This window comes from Salvelinus fontinalis, chromosome 20 (genome assembly GCF_029448725.1).
Source record: "Salvelinus fontinalis isolate EN_2023a chromosome 20, ASM2944872v1, whole genome shotgun sequence".
NCBI classification, from domain to species: domain Eukaryota; kingdom Metazoa; phylum Chordata; class Actinopteri; order Salmoniformes; family Salmonidae; genus Salvelinus; species Salvelinus fontinalis.
In genome coordinates, this window is record NC_074684.1 from 16,259,928 (window position 1) to 16,276,791 (window position 16,864).

At 41.3% G+C, this 16,864-nt stretch overlaps 2 protein-coding genes across 4 annotated transcripts; both read right to left on the reverse strand.

The window, feature by feature from the left end:
* Positions 1–239: 239 nt before the first annotated feature.
* On the reverse strand, positions 240–3,993 carry LOC129817392 (DNA repair protein RAD51 homolog 1-like). Of its 2 annotated transcripts, XM_055872573.1 has the most exons (10): positions 3,889–3,993; positions 3,181–3,294; positions 2,940–3,077; positions 2,694–2,811; positions 2,482–2,573; positions 2,237–2,331; positions 1,917–2,030; positions 1,555–1,684; positions 1,255–1,376; positions 240–1,116 (listed from the first exon to the last, which is right to left on the reverse strand). In XM_055872573.1, the coding sequence occupies exons 2-10, from the start codon at positions 3,265–3,267 to the stop codon at positions 993–995; spliced, it is 1,020 nt and encodes a 339-aa protein (XP_055728548.1). In that variant the 5' UTR covers positions 3,268–3,294; positions 3,889–3,993; the 3' UTR covers positions 240–992. The 2 variants fall into 2 exon arrangements, with proteins under 2 accessions (XP_055728548.1, XP_055728549.1); XM_055872574.1 differs by lacking the exon at positions 3,889–3,993 and having other exon boundaries at positions 3,181–3,823.
* A 2,677-nt stretch (positions 3,994–6,670) lies between these two features.
* On the reverse strand, positions 6,671–16,370 carry knl1 (kinetochore scaffold 1). Of its 2 annotated transcripts, XM_055872571.1 has the most exons (25): positions 16,262–16,370; positions 15,883–15,914; positions 15,560–15,599; positions 15,398–15,457; positions 15,229–15,311; positions 15,079–15,131; positions 14,814–14,870; positions 14,645–14,697; positions 10,733–14,389; positions 10,538–10,643; positions 10,333–10,400; positions 10,143–10,241; positions 9,882–9,997; positions 9,640–9,730; positions 9,396–9,512; positions 9,167–9,254; positions 8,906–8,971; positions 8,770–8,809; positions 8,505–8,609; positions 8,302–8,402; positions 8,085–8,147; positions 7,873–7,982; positions 7,633–7,754; positions 7,333–7,458; positions 6,671–7,241 (listed from the first exon to the last, which is right to left on the reverse strand). In XM_055872571.1, the coding sequence occupies exons 2-25, from the start codon at positions 15,912–15,914 to the stop codon at positions 7,139–7,141; spliced, it is 5,556 nt and encodes a 1,851-aa protein (XP_055728546.1). In that variant the 5' UTR covers positions 16,262–16,370; the 3' UTR covers positions 6,671–7,138. The 2 variants fall into 2 exon arrangements, with proteins under 2 accessions (XP_055728546.1, XP_055728547.1); XM_055872572.1 differs by lacking the exon at positions 16,262–16,370 and having other exon boundaries at positions 15,883–16,252.
* Between the last annotated feature and the right edge of the window lie 494 nt (positions 16,371–16,864).

Here is a 16,864-nt window from a genome sequence, read left to right on the forward strand (position 1 = left end):
CTCTTTATTACAGGTGTCAATTTCAGAAGCCACTTCATATCACGTCACTGACATGGTTCAATATGTTTTAAGCTATTATATTGCAGTCCCATGACAGCTCAATCGGTGTCAATACCTCTGTCTTTTTGTTATACAGAAATATTACTTTAACATTCTAATACACAGTCCTTTCAAATGGATGTCATGTCAATTTGTGGAATTATGTAAACCGAGTTAAAATAACTTATATAGTCAGGAGATCTAATGATAAAACAATTTTAATACAGTGTGTCATACAGAAACTATGGTTCTTGAATGTATAAACAAATAGGGGAAATGTAGTCGTTAAGGGTGTCAAACCTTGTTAGTTAGGGGGCATGTACTGATGTTTATTCTGTTAAGAGCAGATGTTTGACAAATAAAGAGAATGGATCTATTGATGTAGTTGAATGTCAAATCCAAAGATGGTTTAAAATGAAAAACACTGGCAGAAAATCAGACACCCTCGAAAAACTAAATCAAACAATACCACAAACATACATCTAAATATGTCCACGTCTACCAGTGGAGTTATTACAATTAGAAACATTATTTTACAAGTCCATTGGGTTGGTGAAAAATGTCACATTTCTGTGAAGCTGAGCTCCCTCTGATTCTCAAAGCCTCTATAGGCCCATATACTGTATAATACAAAATGAGTATCCAGTGTAAGCCTAAGCATGGGCACATCACTGTGCTCCTTAGGGCAATAGGCAACATTCTCTACGCAAAGTACCCTCTTGTACTGTAGGAATGCATTTTTCCCTCAGTAATGGGACAGTCCAAAATCATATCAACCCAACAGTTATGGCCTGCATATCCCTATTTGTCCTTTTCTTAGCTCTTACCTCAGGGAAGTGTGTACACACAAACACACAAGAGCTGCCATTGTGCAAGTCTATGGTAGCGGGTGAGGGGCATAGCCACATGACATACAGCCATGCTCTCACTCCCTGGTATGATGCCAGCTGAGCTCAGTCCTTGGCGTCACCCACCCCATCTGCGTTGATGGCAAACATGGCTTCAGACTCAGGGAGGCAGGGTGAGTCGTAGATTTTGCAGATCCTCGTTTCGCCACGGCCTTTCCTCAAGTACAGTCTGAAAACAAGGAGCGTTTTTAGCTTGAAAGCTAGCTGTATTCTTCTAGAACCCAGTGGCTTAACGAGTGGCATGCTATGTTTGAAACCATTAGAACGTGAACAAGAGGAGTACAAGAGAGTCAATGGAGCCACTCACCGCGTAGTGGAGGCATGTGCCATGATGTTGCCCCCGATAGGTTTTTTAGGGTCTGCTGAGAACATGGCTGCACCGTCTACCTGGGCCACCACCTGATTGGTTATCACCACAGCAACGCCAAACTGTGACAAGGCGAGAGTCAAAAAATGTTTTTAGCGTTATGACCATACCATGAAGAGAGTTGTGCACATACATAAAATGGATGTACAGAGAAGGGTTCAGAACGTTGCTGATATAAACATATTGTATTAGACACAATAGCTAAGGAGTTCGGCGAACAGACAAAACCCCTGGAATTACCTCGTCTGCTAGCCTTAGCAGCATCCTCAGGAAGCGTCCCAGGTGGCCTTGCCGTGCAGCGAGCTCTCCCCTCCCGGAGTAGTCGGTTCTGTAGAGGGCTGTGGCACTGTCCACTATCAGCAGGGCATACCTGAGAGAGAAGGTCAAATCCAAAGATATGGTTAGAGACCTATAGCACTGCAGACTGGGTGACGATAGGGGTTCTTTACTAGGATTTCTTTGAGGGTACTGCCCTTATTCCAGATCACTAATTCATGTCATAAACAATAGTATTAACATGGAAAGAAAGCAAGTAATGTGAGAAATGAAAAAACATCGGAGCGGTCGGAAACCTCAGGAAGAGGGAGGGAGATGGGCCTGACCTGGACTCTGCCATCATGGCTGAGGCTTGGTAAAGCAGCTGGGTCTGGTGGTCTGTGTTGAAGGCCCTAGCGTATGCTACGTTGTCCAGAACGTCACTCCCAACAAGTCCATACCTAATAAAAGACAACAGTACCTTCTGGTGTGATACAGCTTTTTGAAGGAAGTACTGCATTTGCAATGGTAACTCTCTGAACAGACAGAAATTGATCCCTGTTATTCCTGTAGTGGAATAGTGTGGCTCCAAATGTCAATCTCTGTCAGTGTCATTTAACCCAGTAGTTACTCCAATGTTATTGTGTTGGTCCATGAGAGAACTCACCTCTCTGCTACAGCCAGTAACCTCTCTGGTCTGAAGGTCCCCTCTGTATCAATGTACATGGCTTTTCCCTCTCCACCACCCTGGTCAATGGGCAACTGAGTTGGGGAAAAGCACAATAGATAAGAAAACTGAATGTCCTGAGTGCTATTGTCATATGCTGTGAGCAGATGTGACTGGTATGAGATAGGAGTATACAGCCAAGTCTGCCTTTATTAGTATGAAAAAAATGGCATCATGACAAGTACCTGGCAGGTGACTGCAAGGGTGTGGCACAGCTGTGTCTTTCCTGTCCGGAACTCTCCAAACATTTCTGTGATGGAGCCTGTCTCTATCCCACCTGAGAGAGAGAAAGCCTTTTTCATACACACGATGACAACAAATACAACTGGGCAACTCAAAAATCATGTCCTGAGTCATGACAACAGTTCTAAGTAACTGGCAAAGATCCCAGCCTCACCCTGTAGCAGCTTGTCCAGCTCTTTGGACCCAGTGGAGATCTGGATGATTTCAGCTCGGCGTTGGTGGAACTCTGTTGCTGTGGTGAAGCCCATGGGCACTAGTTTGGCAGCTTCAGCCTGGAGAAAATACCATAGAGGAAGAGGAAGATCAGCCACAGTCATAATATCAGACCTAATGTTAACTGTGAGCAACCCAAAATGAGCTGAAAATAAAAACTCAGATTGGTAAATGAAGGGGACCTAACCAGAACTTTGTCTGCTTTGGCCTCACTGATCCCCTTGATGTTAAGCAGCTCCTTCTTGGGGGCATAGGCCACTGCTTCAATGGTGTGGAAGCCTGCATCCTCCAGCTTCTTTATGTCACTGGCACTGATGCCAGATTGCTGTGTAGGAAACATTGCAAATGTAGGCCATCATTGTAAATAAGAATTTGTTCTTAACTGACCTAGTTAAATAAAGATTTAAAAACAATACACCAACACCTACCTCAAGTCTGCTCAGAAGCTGTGGTCCAAAGCTTTCCTCCTCCTCCTCTACCTCTGCCTCCACCCTGGCCTCGCTCCTCACAGCCATCTTGATTTATGGACAGGTGAGGTATGTCTTTCAAAGGGGAAAACATTTGACGGTGCAAGAGTTAACACCCTATAGCTAGTAAACAAGTATTTTTCACTGAGGACAAAACAACTGCGAGGAAATTAATACTTTCCATTGTGTTAGTTACTGAAACACACTTGATCAAACAGTTTTTTTCCCCCGATCGGGAATACGAAATTATTCTAACTATCAACAGAAGTTACACAACCGGAAATTGCAACCAACTACTGTACAGTAACGTTAGCTGGTCAAGTTGTTGATGTTAACCTATCCAGCCTGTTCATGCATCTAGTAATCAAACAATTATTGACTTACTAAGTGAAATAATATTTAACTAGCTGGTTCACCTACTAGTACGTGTTGTATTTCTTGTTTAGTGGACTTGCAGTCTCTGAATTTGACTGATATTCATGAAAGGTAACGTTACCTAGCATTATTAGGCTAATTTGTTCAGCTGAGCTACTGAATTACATGATCTGGCATGTCTGTGAGTGACTTGGCTTACATCCAAATGTTTAACTCAAAATAGTAGCTAGCTCATCTTAACTTTAAGTTATGGGATAGGATTTATCCAACGTTATAATAACAGCGTCCACTTACCTCTAGTTTTTATTGCTTGAACTAAATCTCCCGCTCGCTAGTCAACGTACTTGTTTATCAGGCTACGTAATTACGCTAACCCTTCCCTCGAGTGCTGGGATTGGACAGTGTTGGGCTACATCCCAATGAAAAACATGTACTTCCTCACTCCCGTTTCATTCCCTTGATCTGCATCTGGAAAATCAATATATGGAAGCAAGCTAAATGTAGTGGTCAGTAAGCACCATATAACCTAGGCTTTTGCGCTTTATAAAAACGTTTGGCTGGTGTGCTGTTACCCATCTGAGCAGTCGGGTGTGAAGGCCCTCACTGGCTAGTACAATTATGTTAACTGTGATTTGGGTTCTGACCCTCCACAGGATGTGCGGTAAGAACAATGCTGATGCTTCTCTTTTAAGGGTTGTTATTTCCTTTTCCTCTTAGCACACACACACTTTTGGTCATTTAACATGAATCTTGACTGGGAGTGAATCTTGGTGGAATAGGATTTGTGTTAATCCGAATGAATTGTGGTTCGACAAGGCAAAAACATGTACGACATAACAGTATCAGTAAAGCGTGAATTATGCAATATAGACAGGATATATGAACATGAATGAATAAGCATAATATTACAGTATTATAACACAGCTATAAACAGGGCTATAATCTCAGTAGAATAAACATTAATCTAAAAATGAACCTCTTGTCAGAGAAAGAGAAACCTATTACTGAGACTGACAAAATAAGGCTTTATGGCACCCTCTCTCTCCGGCCTGGTGCGAGAGCCTGCAGTGCTGAGATCTGATCTGCCCTAGAGCTACTCTGCGCATGTGCGACCTCCAAGACCCGTCTGGTAGAAGCGAAACAACCGCTTTAACTAACAAAGGCTACTATGGAAAGCACTACAGTATCATGCACATATGAAAACTATGTTTACCAATAAAACAATGACACGTATGGCAGTTACTAAGTCATGTGTGGTAATTATCCATTATTACACATGTAAAACGAAATCCAATAAACCCTCCTCCAACTTACATTACGATGCACACACCCAATTCATGTATTCTTGTTACTGTCCACAACAGTCCTCAGAAATGTGTCTTCTTTCTTTGGACAACGATTAAGCTCTGACATGTGTGGCTGGGTGCAGTGTCCAGATGTGCCTTTTTAAGCACTCTGATTGGTTTGGAATGGCAGCTATGGATTTATTTTTTACTGAACCTTTATTTAACTGGGCAAGTCAGTTAAGAACAAATTCTTATTTACAATGACGGCCTACCCCAGCTGAACCCTCCACTAACCCAGACGACGCTGGGCCAATTGTGCACCGCCCTATGGGACTCCTGTTCACGGCCGGTTGTGATACAGCCTGGGATCGAACCCGGGTCTGTAGTGACGCTTCTACCACTGCGATGCAGTTCCTTAGACCGCTGCTCCACTCAGGATCCCTTAAAACTAAGGTAGGCTAAACAGCCAAACTAACGGGACTGTGAGGGAAGTTTAGGAAGAGAGGAGCAGGACAGCCTTTTTTTACACTATTACTACACATTACAAACCAGAGAAGATGAAGGGAAGGAGACAATGAGAGGAGGCCACTGTAGACTATTGAGATGCAGCCATATGAGTATACCAGTAATTTCACTGAGGGGGCTCGATTAATCCCACCCAGGCACACCAGTGTAGGCGTGTTTTCTATCGGCTGAAAGTTGATTGCATTCGAGACGTGCCCCATTCAAAACCCACGCCAAAGTCGGATCAAAAACAAGTGAGGTAATAAAGCAACGTGTAGTAATTATTAGGATTCTGTTTCCCATGCAAAAGAGATTGCTTTTGTTAAAAATGCTATATCTGCCTTCCCAATGAAAACTAGTTAGAACATTCTAACAATTATTTTATGGAAAGGATATGCATGTTTCTTGACTATGCACCATCCTGCTTTGTTGACACATTGACTGAACAGCGCAGATTACTGTTTCATTTGAGAAAGGCGTGCCTCCCTCCCTTTGCCCAATTACGTAACGGGTCTATGCCCGGTGCTGCACAGATCAGCATAATCAAATCGGCCCAATGTAAAAATCCGGTTGACTTTCCATACAATGAAATGATAAATAGTACCAGTCAAAGTTTGGACACACCTATTCATTCAAGGTTTTTGTTGTTGTTTTTATTCTACAATGTAGAAAATAGTATAAAGACATCAAAACTATGAAATAACACATACGGAATCATGTAACCAAAAAAGTGTTAACATTTTATAGTCTTCAAAGTAGCCACCCTTTGCCTTGATGACAGGAGAGTGATGAGTGCTGCATCAGATTACCTGGCCTCCACAATCACCCGACCTCAACCCAATTGAGATGGTTTGGGATGAGTTGGACCGCAGAGTGAAGGAAAAGCAGCCAACAAGTGCTCAGCATGTGGGAAGTCCTTCAAGACTGTTGGAAAAGCATTCCAGGTGAAGCTGATTGAGAATGCCAAGAGTGTGCAAAACTGTCAAAGGGTGGCTACTTTGAATAATCTGAAATATATTTTGATTTGTTTAACACTTTTTTGGGTTACTACATGATTCCATGTGTTATTTCATAGTTTTGATGTCTTCACTATTATTCTACAATGTAGAAAATGGTACAAAAAGAAAAACCCTTGAAAGAGTAGATGTCCTAACTTTTGACTGGTACTGTATATATTTGTATGATGGCCAGATATGATCTGAAACCCCCATTTGTTCAGAGAGAGAACTGAAGAGCCAGGTTAATTTGTTAAACCAGTTATTGTTATCGTACAGAGAGAACACGGGTAAAAGTTGCAGTAACATTTTAATAATGATTCAGACAATTAAAAGACAAAATGTTATTGTACTATTCAAGCTTTTTTCAGTTATTGTAATTCTTGCCATAGTTTTGCTAGAGGAAATACATCAAAGATGGTTTGAAATGGCCAACTATTACTAAACATTACTATTGATCCCTTATGAACAAAAATGATACAAATGATCAAAACTCATGGTAGAAAACATGTAGAATGAACAAAAGACAATGTGGCATTGAACATTTATAAATGGAATTGACAAACATATACACATTTTCATTCACGACATCAGGGCTGCCCAACCCTCTTCCTGGAGATATACTGTCCTGTAGGTTTTCAGTCCAACCCTAATTTAACCGATCTGATTCAGCTTGTTAAGGTCTTGTTGAGCAGCTAGTAGATCCCCAGGAAGAGGGTTGGGCAGCCCTGAACTACATAGAACAGCCATTGACTGGAACTAGTCTAAGCACAGCAGACTTTCGTGGATCCTCTTGACAATCTTGGTCAAGTAGTTCTTGGCTGGCGTGACTGATGATACAATGTCTTCCACCTGGTCTTTCCTGTATAGAAAAAAAGTATTATAGTGTTACAGTAAAAGTAAAAAAAAAGTAGAAACAAAACGTGTGTGAGAAGACAAATATTAAGTCTTACGTTGCGTTTCCAATGTGATTTTGGAAGTTTTGCACATGAAAGAGACCGAAGGGGTAGGCGGAGGTAACGGCTACTGTCATCTCAAACTTGCTAAATGACTTGAGACTGGAGAACAGGATTCGAACTCTGAAATAAAGAGGACAAAACAATAATGAGTTTTGCATTCAGAAAGCTGTTATATGGAAATATATCTATAAAATTCCCTAGAAAGGACAGTCCCATTTAAGTCAACATTCTCTGGTGGTCTGATGGGGGATCTGTCCAGTCTAGGAGTTGTATTTCTATGGTGTGTGATCTTACTGTGTGTCCACACAGCTGATGTCCAGGATGTCCAGCCTCAGAGCGCCCCACTTCTTCATCAGGTGGATCTCTTCTCCCAGGAGGCGACAGCGGCTTACCACCAGACCCACATCATGCAGCAACTGGATAGCGAGAACCAGACAGATATTATACAGCCAAAACTGAACCTCTGTGGACATGCAATGCAATAAAACACCAACCCCTTTTGGATCGTCCCTTTTAACCAAGCCTCACACTTACCGCGGGAATGTATCGACTGGTGGGGTACTTCTTGAACCAAGTGGTTTCACTGCCTATGTACTGGCATAGCAGATTGTGTACAAGCCGAGAGTAGCACTGTGACTTTTCATCTGTTAGAAAGAAAAAGGTGAGTTGGCAAGGCAAGAGACCTGTGTGTGGCAAGAACCAAGAAAATATTCTACATTAAAGTGTCAGAGCTTAATTTCTCCCACCATCCATTTGGCGTTGAAACGTGATGTCCATGATGTTACGCTCAGTCTGTTCACAGACCTCTCCTAAATAAAAGAGCAAAGCATGAGACAAATGTCAATGTTTTTCTAAAAGCAACCCGTTGAAAAAACCCTGCAGAGCAAGACTACTATAAACATACTAGCACTTCTGGTGCAAAAAAAGTTATACTATCAAGAAATATATTGCACTACATCTTACCGTTAGGTTTCTCAAACTGCACTTCCAACAGCAAGGACTCGTAGAGAAAGCTGTAGACTGTCTTCAAGTCATCTTTCTGTACAAACTTCCATTCATTCACTCTGAAACCAAGAGGCCAGAAATGTCATTCAAAGTTGAATGGAATAGTAGGCGTATATGCAGGGAAGAAAAATGTATCCCTGTCCGGAAAATTAGAAACTGACCTATCCAGCATGGCAATATGTTTCTCAAGTTCCAGAGTTTCCTTTCGGAGTCTGTCCACTTTGTCCACAGAGTTTATCTTCTGTAGTTCCAATTCACACATTTGCCTGTGGAGAAAAACAAATGGTTTCCATTTCTTGGGCACATCCAGCAGAAGGGAGTAAAGTAATACAAATTAAAATCTCAATAGAAACCGTAGCTCTGGTGACGACAAAGAAAAATCCAATTTATTTGCACTAAATTATGATTCAAGCAATGTAGACTTACCTTTCACTTTTAGCAATTGCTTTGTTGATCTTCTCCAACCCTGATAGAACATAATTCAACATTAACATGTCAAATACCAAGCACACCATTGATTAAGAATGAAAAATGTAATTAAAAAAAGATTGTGGCGTCATACCTTGCTGCCTTGCTTTCAAGGTTGGCTCACAGTCCTCTACCCCTGTGCCCTCCACAGCGGCAAGTTCTGTGGCAGACAGAAGAAAGAATAAGCATGACAAAACCTCAAATTCAAAATCAATTACCACCACTAATACCTCAATTATCTTAACAGGATGACAAGCATACACTGTGAAAAATGATATTAAGTCCCTTGGTTCAAATTGAATTACAGTAGAGAATATGAAAGGCTCAAAAGGAGATGAACTCAAATCCAATATACCAGCTTCCAAGTCATGTAGACATTCATCAAGGTCTTTCAGACACTGATCGGTCTTCTCAATATTTCCTCTCAAGTTATGTTGTGCCTCCTGTGAAGATGTAATGGGACATCAATGAAACAGTTTATTAGCCGAGTTTTACACACACACAAATGTGGAATGCATAAGTTTTTCAGTCAAAGGTTACTAGCAACAAAGTGAAGGGATTTTTGTTCTCATCAGGTGTCTTACCCGAGTTGTGTGCACAAGGTCAGAGTACAAAACTGCTTTCATTTCATGAGATCGCACTTTGCTTCTCTTTCTGAAGAATGTCCTCCTCTCTTTCAACTTTGAACCAAAAAGCAGCAACTGTGGAAAATAAGCCACAACATTAAGAGGGGTGGTCCAAATGGATCATTTCTGTATCAAACTGACTAGTAATAGCAAGAGGGAAATCAATAAATAACCAATAAAAATAAAAGACAAAGTTAAATACCTCTTCATCTGAAAAGCCCTTCACCGCCTCCCAAAGTGTTCCATTAACACTTTGCAGAAGACTGTCTTGGTCTCTCAGACGTGCTTTCAACCTGAAATCAGAAAGTACACCAAAGGGATGAACATACATGGCTTGTTATTTACTAAGCAGGTTACAGATTTGAGCATTGTTTTTTTAACTTCATCTTACGGTAAATAAAATGCTATGTAAAGCGTCACAATGACATGCATAATTAAACATACCCCTCGACCATTTCTGTGAGTATCTGGCAGTCTGTCTCATACACCCTCTGTTTGGGACGGTTGATATGCTTCTCGATTAACAAGTCCTCTGTTTTGCGATCGAGATCCGACACAATCTATAAGGAGATGGAAATCTGTATTTAGCACCTATATTTATTGTGAGCGTCAGTAAGTATTATCCTTTGTAATAATTCCTCAGTTTTTAGTATTTTTTTTGTTGTTGTCAAAATTCAATTCTAAAGACAAAGGTTTAAGATTTACTCTTGCAGGCAGAATACTCTGTCGAGGTTTATGGATGACAAAGTCGATGCTGAAGAGTTTCAGGAACTCAGCCACTGTAATGCTGCCATCTTGGAGTTTCTGAAATTAAATGTGAAAGAGCAGTGAAAACACAGTATATTCGGAAATGGTAACAGGAAAAGTCCATATAAAAAGGGAGTTGTTGACATACCTTCCGTACATCAGATGTGTAGTCCCCGGTGTTGTCAAGCAGGGACTCAAATTGGCTTTGTCTGTAAGCTGCAAAATGGCATCAAGTTAGTATTGCCTACCTAACCTGGACGATGCACTTTAAAAGGGGATCAAGACAGACAAGGCGACGATGAATGTTTGAATGAGACAGTCGAAATGAGCAGTAAAAGCGCCTCAAAACTCACTTGACTCAAATGTGCCCTCACATTGGAGGTTGGAGTTGCTGCTGGAGCCATCAGCTGCAGCTCCTGTACAGTTACTGTCCCACTGAACTACCTGTGTGTGGGGGATCTGTCAAGATAAAATAAAATGTATTAACTTGTATTGATTACATTTAACAAAATAAATGTGAACGGATTAAATGAAAAAACAGTATTTACCATTTCTCTGATGTTTTCTGTTGATGGCTTATTCCTCTTTACCTCATCCATGGAGTCATCATGGCCCTCTTCTGGTAGGGGCCTCTTCTGACATTGGGTAACAGTTAGAACCGGCTCTTTAAAGACCTCCTGCTCCACAACATCCTTGACCACCTTGCCTAAGAAAAGAGTTCCCTTGTCGTCGACCCCCTGAGGTGACTTGGTGTCCATAGTTTCTGATAAATCCTCTTCACTGCTAATGTCTGGAAGCACTTCATCATCAATGTTGTCCATCGAGGTGTTGCTCCTCAGTTCATGAGTGCCACTCAATCTATTCTTCTTCAGAAGTTTCCCAAAATCTGTCACCCTATTGGACTGGTTTGATTCAGAGGGTTTGGCTATTTGTGGGAGTTTGGGCAGTAAACCACCAAATGACAGTCGTGATGCAAGGCATTTACTTTTCAAGTTTAAAGGAGCAGTCATATTAGGTTTGTCATTGTGAATAATATGGTCTTCCAAGTTGACACTTGCTGGTCTCTCAGTCATTAATCCCATGGTTTTAGACCCATAGTCTACAGTTGATAAGGATTCTGTCTCTACACTGTGTTGGTCAGAGGTCCTCATCAGGTGAGATAAAGGTGCAGTGCAGCTACTCATCACTTCAGTGGATTCATTTATCATGCGGCTCATATGATTAAGTTTCAACTGCAGATCTGCCAAACTCATTCGCCTGGTCTTTGCCTTCTTCGAAGGTACATTATCATCTTCTATTGAGACTGAAGAGGCAATGGGAGAGCTTTCTGGTTTGTTAGGAATAAAGGAGCAGTCTTCATCTTTCAGATCAGGATCATTTCGGTCTGCTAATCCCTTTAGGTCAAAGTGTTCTGTAAGGTTAGTGGGGATTTCTCTAGGGTGAACCTCCGGTAGACACAAGGAAATTGCATTTGTGGTGGATGAGGGGCCCTTCGCATTGGTAGGTGCATGTTGTTCAATTTGCGTTGTGACAGCCTTGGTCATCTCCATTTCATGATCCTCAGAAAACATTTCAGTTTCATCTCTGGCCATTTTCTTCTCCTCCAGGTTAGAGGGTACAGCTACAGGATTATTTCTGCAACGTGTCGCTTCTACTACTCGTTTCACTTCCATTTCATGTGCCTGACTAATTGACACATTCCCTGATGGTGGATTTGTTTCGGGGGAAAACATCATGTTAATAACTTTGGATTCAATTGCAACAGTCTGGCTCCTTGTCAGTTCCATTTCATCAGAGTCAGAAGATGTAGGTGCCTTTTTACTGCAGAGGCTTTCAACACCTAACTGAAACGTGATCTCACCATGTGCACTCTGCTCTGCGGCAGGAACCATCTGCAGAGTCTTATTCACACTGGATAAACGTTGCCTTGCTCTGAAAGGGTCACGATTCCCCATCTTGATGTTTTCAGACTCAATTACAGCGGTCTGACTTCTCGTCATATCCATGTCATCTGAATCCGATGACCGACGTTGATCGGTTATGTGACCCACTTCCACAAAATGATTGCCCTTTGCTCCAGTTAAATTTGTCTTTGAGATTGTGGACATCCTAGCTAAGGTCTCACCCCCATGGGCAGAATGTGACACATTTGTTAATATCTGTGCAGTGAGAGCTTGAGTCATCTCCATACAATGGTCGTTCTCACCAATAAGAGTTTTATTTGAATCCAAAAAGCTGACAAATCTTCCTCTACCACCTTGGCGTGAAGGAGTTACGCCACCAAAACCTCTGGTGTCAATAACCCCAGTTAGGCTCCTTGTGATTTCCATGGCATCTGTACTAAGATCTGCTCTAATCAGGCTCTTCTCAAACGTTTCCTTTTGGTGTTTTGATATGGGGAACAATCTGCCAGTGGTCTCATCTGCCATGTTCAGACCATTTCTGTGATCTATAGACACAGTGAGAGATTTGGTCATGTCCATACCACAGTCATCCTCTGATATATGACTGGGTCTGTTGGAAGTTGACATGAAGGATATACTTTTCATTGTGTTTTGCATGCGATTGACCACATTGAGGCTTTTGGTGTCGATGGCAACAGTTTGACTTCTAGTTATTTCCATGTCATCAGGATCCGATATGGCTACAGAAACACCCTTTACCTGATCCAGCACCCTCTTCACACTGTTATCGTCTGAGAAATTGCCATATTCCATAGATGGTGGCACATAGGATAGACCCAGGTCAAACTTGGTCTTCGGTTTGCTAAGAGAAGGCTTCTCCATCACACAATATTTGGAATCAATTACAGCAGTTAGGCTTTTTGTGATTTCCATGTCATCAGGATCAGAGGATGCAGGCTCCCATACTTTATTACTTCTCTGTCCTGAAGTCATCTCCATGTTTGTACTCCGATCTGAGTGAAAGGACATCTCTGTTGTGGGGAACAATCTCTGTAGTGGCTTATTAATTACTATATGGCTGTTTGACACAATATTTCCAGTGAGGGCCTCAGTCAGATCCATACCATTACCATCTTCTGAAAAAAACACACCTCTGTAAGTGGATGGCATAAAAGACAAACTTTTCCTTGTATTCCCTAGTAAGGGTATTTCCGTTAGGCCTACACTTTTGGAATCAATGGCAACTGTTTGACATCTTGTCATCTCCATGTCATCCGAGTATGGATAGGAGGTGCTATGAAAGGTCTGTTGATTTCCCTGAACGGAGGGGATTCTGTTTTCTGGGGGAAACATCCAGGGTGATGATTCGCCTTTCTTGGTCGGAGCACACACATTCTCCTGGAGAGGTACATTGAGAGCTGCAGTCATCTCCATGCCATGGTCATCACCTGAGAAAATCTGGGTTTTATTGGGATCTGATGTGAAGGCCACACTTTTCCTTACAATTGTCTGAGAGGGATTTGGCCCAAACATCCAAATAGCTTTGGAGTCAATGGCAACAGTTTGGCTCCTGGTCAACTCCATTTCATCTGGATCAGTAGAGACAGATACCTGGCTGAAAGTGCTTCCCCTAAGCCGTTGCTCTTCAGAGCTTACAGTTTGCACACACTGAAAAACTCCTTTGCCATCTATCAAAGTTGTATGGCTTTTTGTGAGATCCATATGATCTTGTTCAGTTTGCATCGTAGATGTATTCATGAACTGAGGCCCTTGCCTTTGAGGGATAATTGAGCCCACTGTACAATCTCCCCCCGTTGTCGACAAAGCTGGGACCTGATTCTCTTTATCAACTCCTGACTTGCGGGCATTGAGCACAGCAAGGAAACGTCTGTTGTTTGTTTTTTCTGGAGGGGATGCAGCTCGGTGGAATGCCACAGTAGTTGAGGATTTGGGAGCTATTGGATTACACATAGGGCCACTTGACTTCGTTATACTGGCAAGGAAATGTTCAAACTCTGGATCTATACCTCTGGCTAAGGTGGAAGGTTTTTTAAAGGGGGCACAATTCTCTGTTGAGTCCTGAAAAAACCCAGTTTTACCTTTCTCCATTGAAAAAGTAAAATCCATGTTTCCACAGGTAGGTGTAGTCACATTGATTTCATTTGGCAGAACAATTGATGATTCTGAATCATTGGCGATGAGTATTGTGTGACTGTGAGTCATATCCATAAATGCTGTGTCCTCTCCTGTGAACATCAGTGTTTTCTCCCCATAATCATCCTGGTTGAACATGACATTTTCCTATTAGGAGAAACAATGACTTTAGCGTTTCATGAATAGCTAAGTTCCCAGCAACAATTAACACAGGTAAGAAGTGCACCGGCATGGTCAATGAAAATATTGTCAATGTACCTTGGTTTTTGGCAATACTTAAAATACTATTCGTATGATATTTTATTGTTATGAATTTCTAAGTACCTATATAAAATGGGAAGAATGTAGCTATGCCAATTGAAAGTCTAATTTAAAGAGTCACATTTCTCAGTCATAGCTTACCTTATTTCTTTGTTGTGAAACATGGAGGGGAGCATTCAACAAGGTTTCCATGCCTACATTTACAAATGAAGGTGCATAACAGTTAAAGGCATCTTGGTGGTCACAGTGATTTATACAGTACCTACCTGAGAATGCAAAAAGCTACTTGATAACTAGATTTTAAGCATACCTGTGATGGGTTGAGCCCCATCAATGGAACCCGTATGAATGCTTATGTTTTCTGCCGCTGTTAAATCAAATTGCATTTCAGTTGTAAATACGTTACATGAAAAAACATGGCCATTTTTTGAAAGGTTTGATAAAATGAAAGTAAAACAAACCCAACTGCCAGAGTTTATATTGTCACATTTTCACTGTTTAGCATTTGCATCATATGCTGCTCTACATTGAGAAGAAAATGAGAAATGTCTCAAGCATACAGTAGGCTTACTTACTAGTTGTGAGGTTTTGTAGAGGACTCCGGACAGGGGAGCCATTCTTCACATCTCTGATAATCAAAAGGTAATAACATTGTTAATAAAAGTTTCTTATTTTCGTGGCATTGTAGTTTAAATTCCAAATGTGGCACAGCGAAAACGTTTTACTTTGAAAACAGTAGAACATCATTGGAAGTGGCGAAACTGACTCTTCTGGAGATCCTCTTCTCTACTGGCTTGACCACCTCCACCTTGTGAAGACAATAATGCATTTTGAGTAGAATGACATGTCAGAGACATTCACAATTTCCCCAACTGCTATCTATTTAGTCTTTACCCGACTCTCCTCTAGCTCTGGGCCAGTGAATTTGATAGATGTCCGTGGAACTTTCAGGATCTGATTAGATGTGGATACAATATTAATTCAGAGACGTGCTGTTGAAATGGTGGACAAAACATCCTCAAACTAAATAGTTGTATGAGCAACTGTTGTACTAACCGAAGAAATACGCCGTTTGGAGGATCCAACATGATCACTGCTGCAATTTAGAAAACAAACCCAAGCAGTTAACGTACCTAGTAATATTAACGCTATACTTGAAATACACACAAATACACACATAATTACATTTGTCCTATTTCACACATGTACACGTGTGTATTATTAAACGTGTAAATTAGAATATAATTTTACATTTTGCATATCCCACTCCCCCTGAGACACCTTCGGAGAGTGAGGTCATGGCCAGGGATAATTTCATGGCTTAATAAAATTGGAAAGTTAGTGAACTACAATTGGCTATCAACAAACATATCACTCACTCCGTCCTTGATGCAGCATCAGGCGGCTCCATCTTCGCCGACAGTTATGAAATAAATACATTGACATAAACACGTTAACTGGATAGCTAGCAATCGTCGTTCACATTGATAACTGCGTGCTCGATGTGTGAAAGAAAAATACACAAATCTACTTAACTAGCCACGTTTGTTAATACACTGAATGACAATTATTAAAATACTAAACTAGCGAACTAGCTGGTTAGCTAGCTAACGTTAGCAAGAAGCATTAACGTTAGATGTGTCACAAGTCAAGCGCTAATGTTAGCTAGTTAACTTAGCCATCTAGTCTAGTTGAGCACATTCATGTTAAAACGTTGCAAACATAATACGATGTTAATTTTCCACAAAACTACTGTACCGTGTAGCTACTAGTTGTTCAAGTACAATTTTAAGATGCCAGCTATTAAGCGTCAAAGCTGTTGTTGGTTTTGAATTTAACCGCCCTCTCTTTAGCATGCGCAGTCAGATAACCTTCTTCTTTACGCCGTCTGGGTTGTGTGGAAATGAACGTTATACTGCCACCCCTGGACGTCAATAAATCTTCCGCCACTTTTACAGCGAAAGCTGTAAATAAGTATAAACGTGTAAACACGCTGGACTCCACTTGTTATTTTAGCTCTACTTACTCCTAAACCAGGGCCAGGATCTGTTTTTTATTCCGTTATTCCAATTATACTGTTCTCAGTTTATGTGTAAAAGGAACACAAAGGCAACAATAAAAATGTTGATAATTGATAAAGGGTATTCTGTTCATTTGTTTCATCCAAAAAATCTAGTTGGAAGGGATCAAATCTGAACAACTGACAGGCAGAACCCAGGTGGTGAGGGTAGGCAACTACACCTATGCCATGCTAACTCTCAACACCGCTGAAGAAATTCGGCATAGGACCTCGGATCCTCAAGAAGGTCTACAGCTGCACAGTCGAGAGCATCTTAACCGGCTGCATCACCGCCTGGTACG

What these genes read in the sequence shown, in the direction of transcription:
- knl1 (XM_055872571.1), bottom strand. Translation starts at nt 15,914, where the DNA reads ATGGAGCCGCCTGATGCTGCATCAAGGACGGA. An exon ending in CAGAGCTAGAGGAGAGTCGG is followed by an intron (nt 15,312 to 15,397) that starts GTAAAGACTAAA and finishes TGTCTTCACAAG; the next exon opens with GTGGAGGTGGTCAAGCCAGT. An exon ending in CTTGAAAGCAAGGCAGCAAG is followed by an intron (nt 8,810 to 8,905) that starts GTATGACGCCAC and finishes ATGTTCTATCAG; the next exon opens with GGTTGGAGAAGATCAACAAA.
- LOC129817392 (XM_055872573.1), bottom strand. Translation starts at nt 3,267, where the DNA reads ATGGCTGTGAGGAGCGAGGCCAGGGTGGAGGCAGAGGTAGAGGAGGAG. An exon ending in AGCTTCTGAGCAGACTTGAG is followed by an intron (nt 3,078 to 3,180) that starts GTAGGTGTTGGT and finishes TTTCCTACACAG; the next exon opens with CAATCTGGCATCAGTGCCAG. An exon ending in CCCTTGCAGTCACCTGCCAG is followed by an intron (nt 2,332 to 2,481) that starts GTACTTGTCATG and finishes TCCCCAACTCAG; the next exon opens with TTGCCCATTGACCAGGGTGG.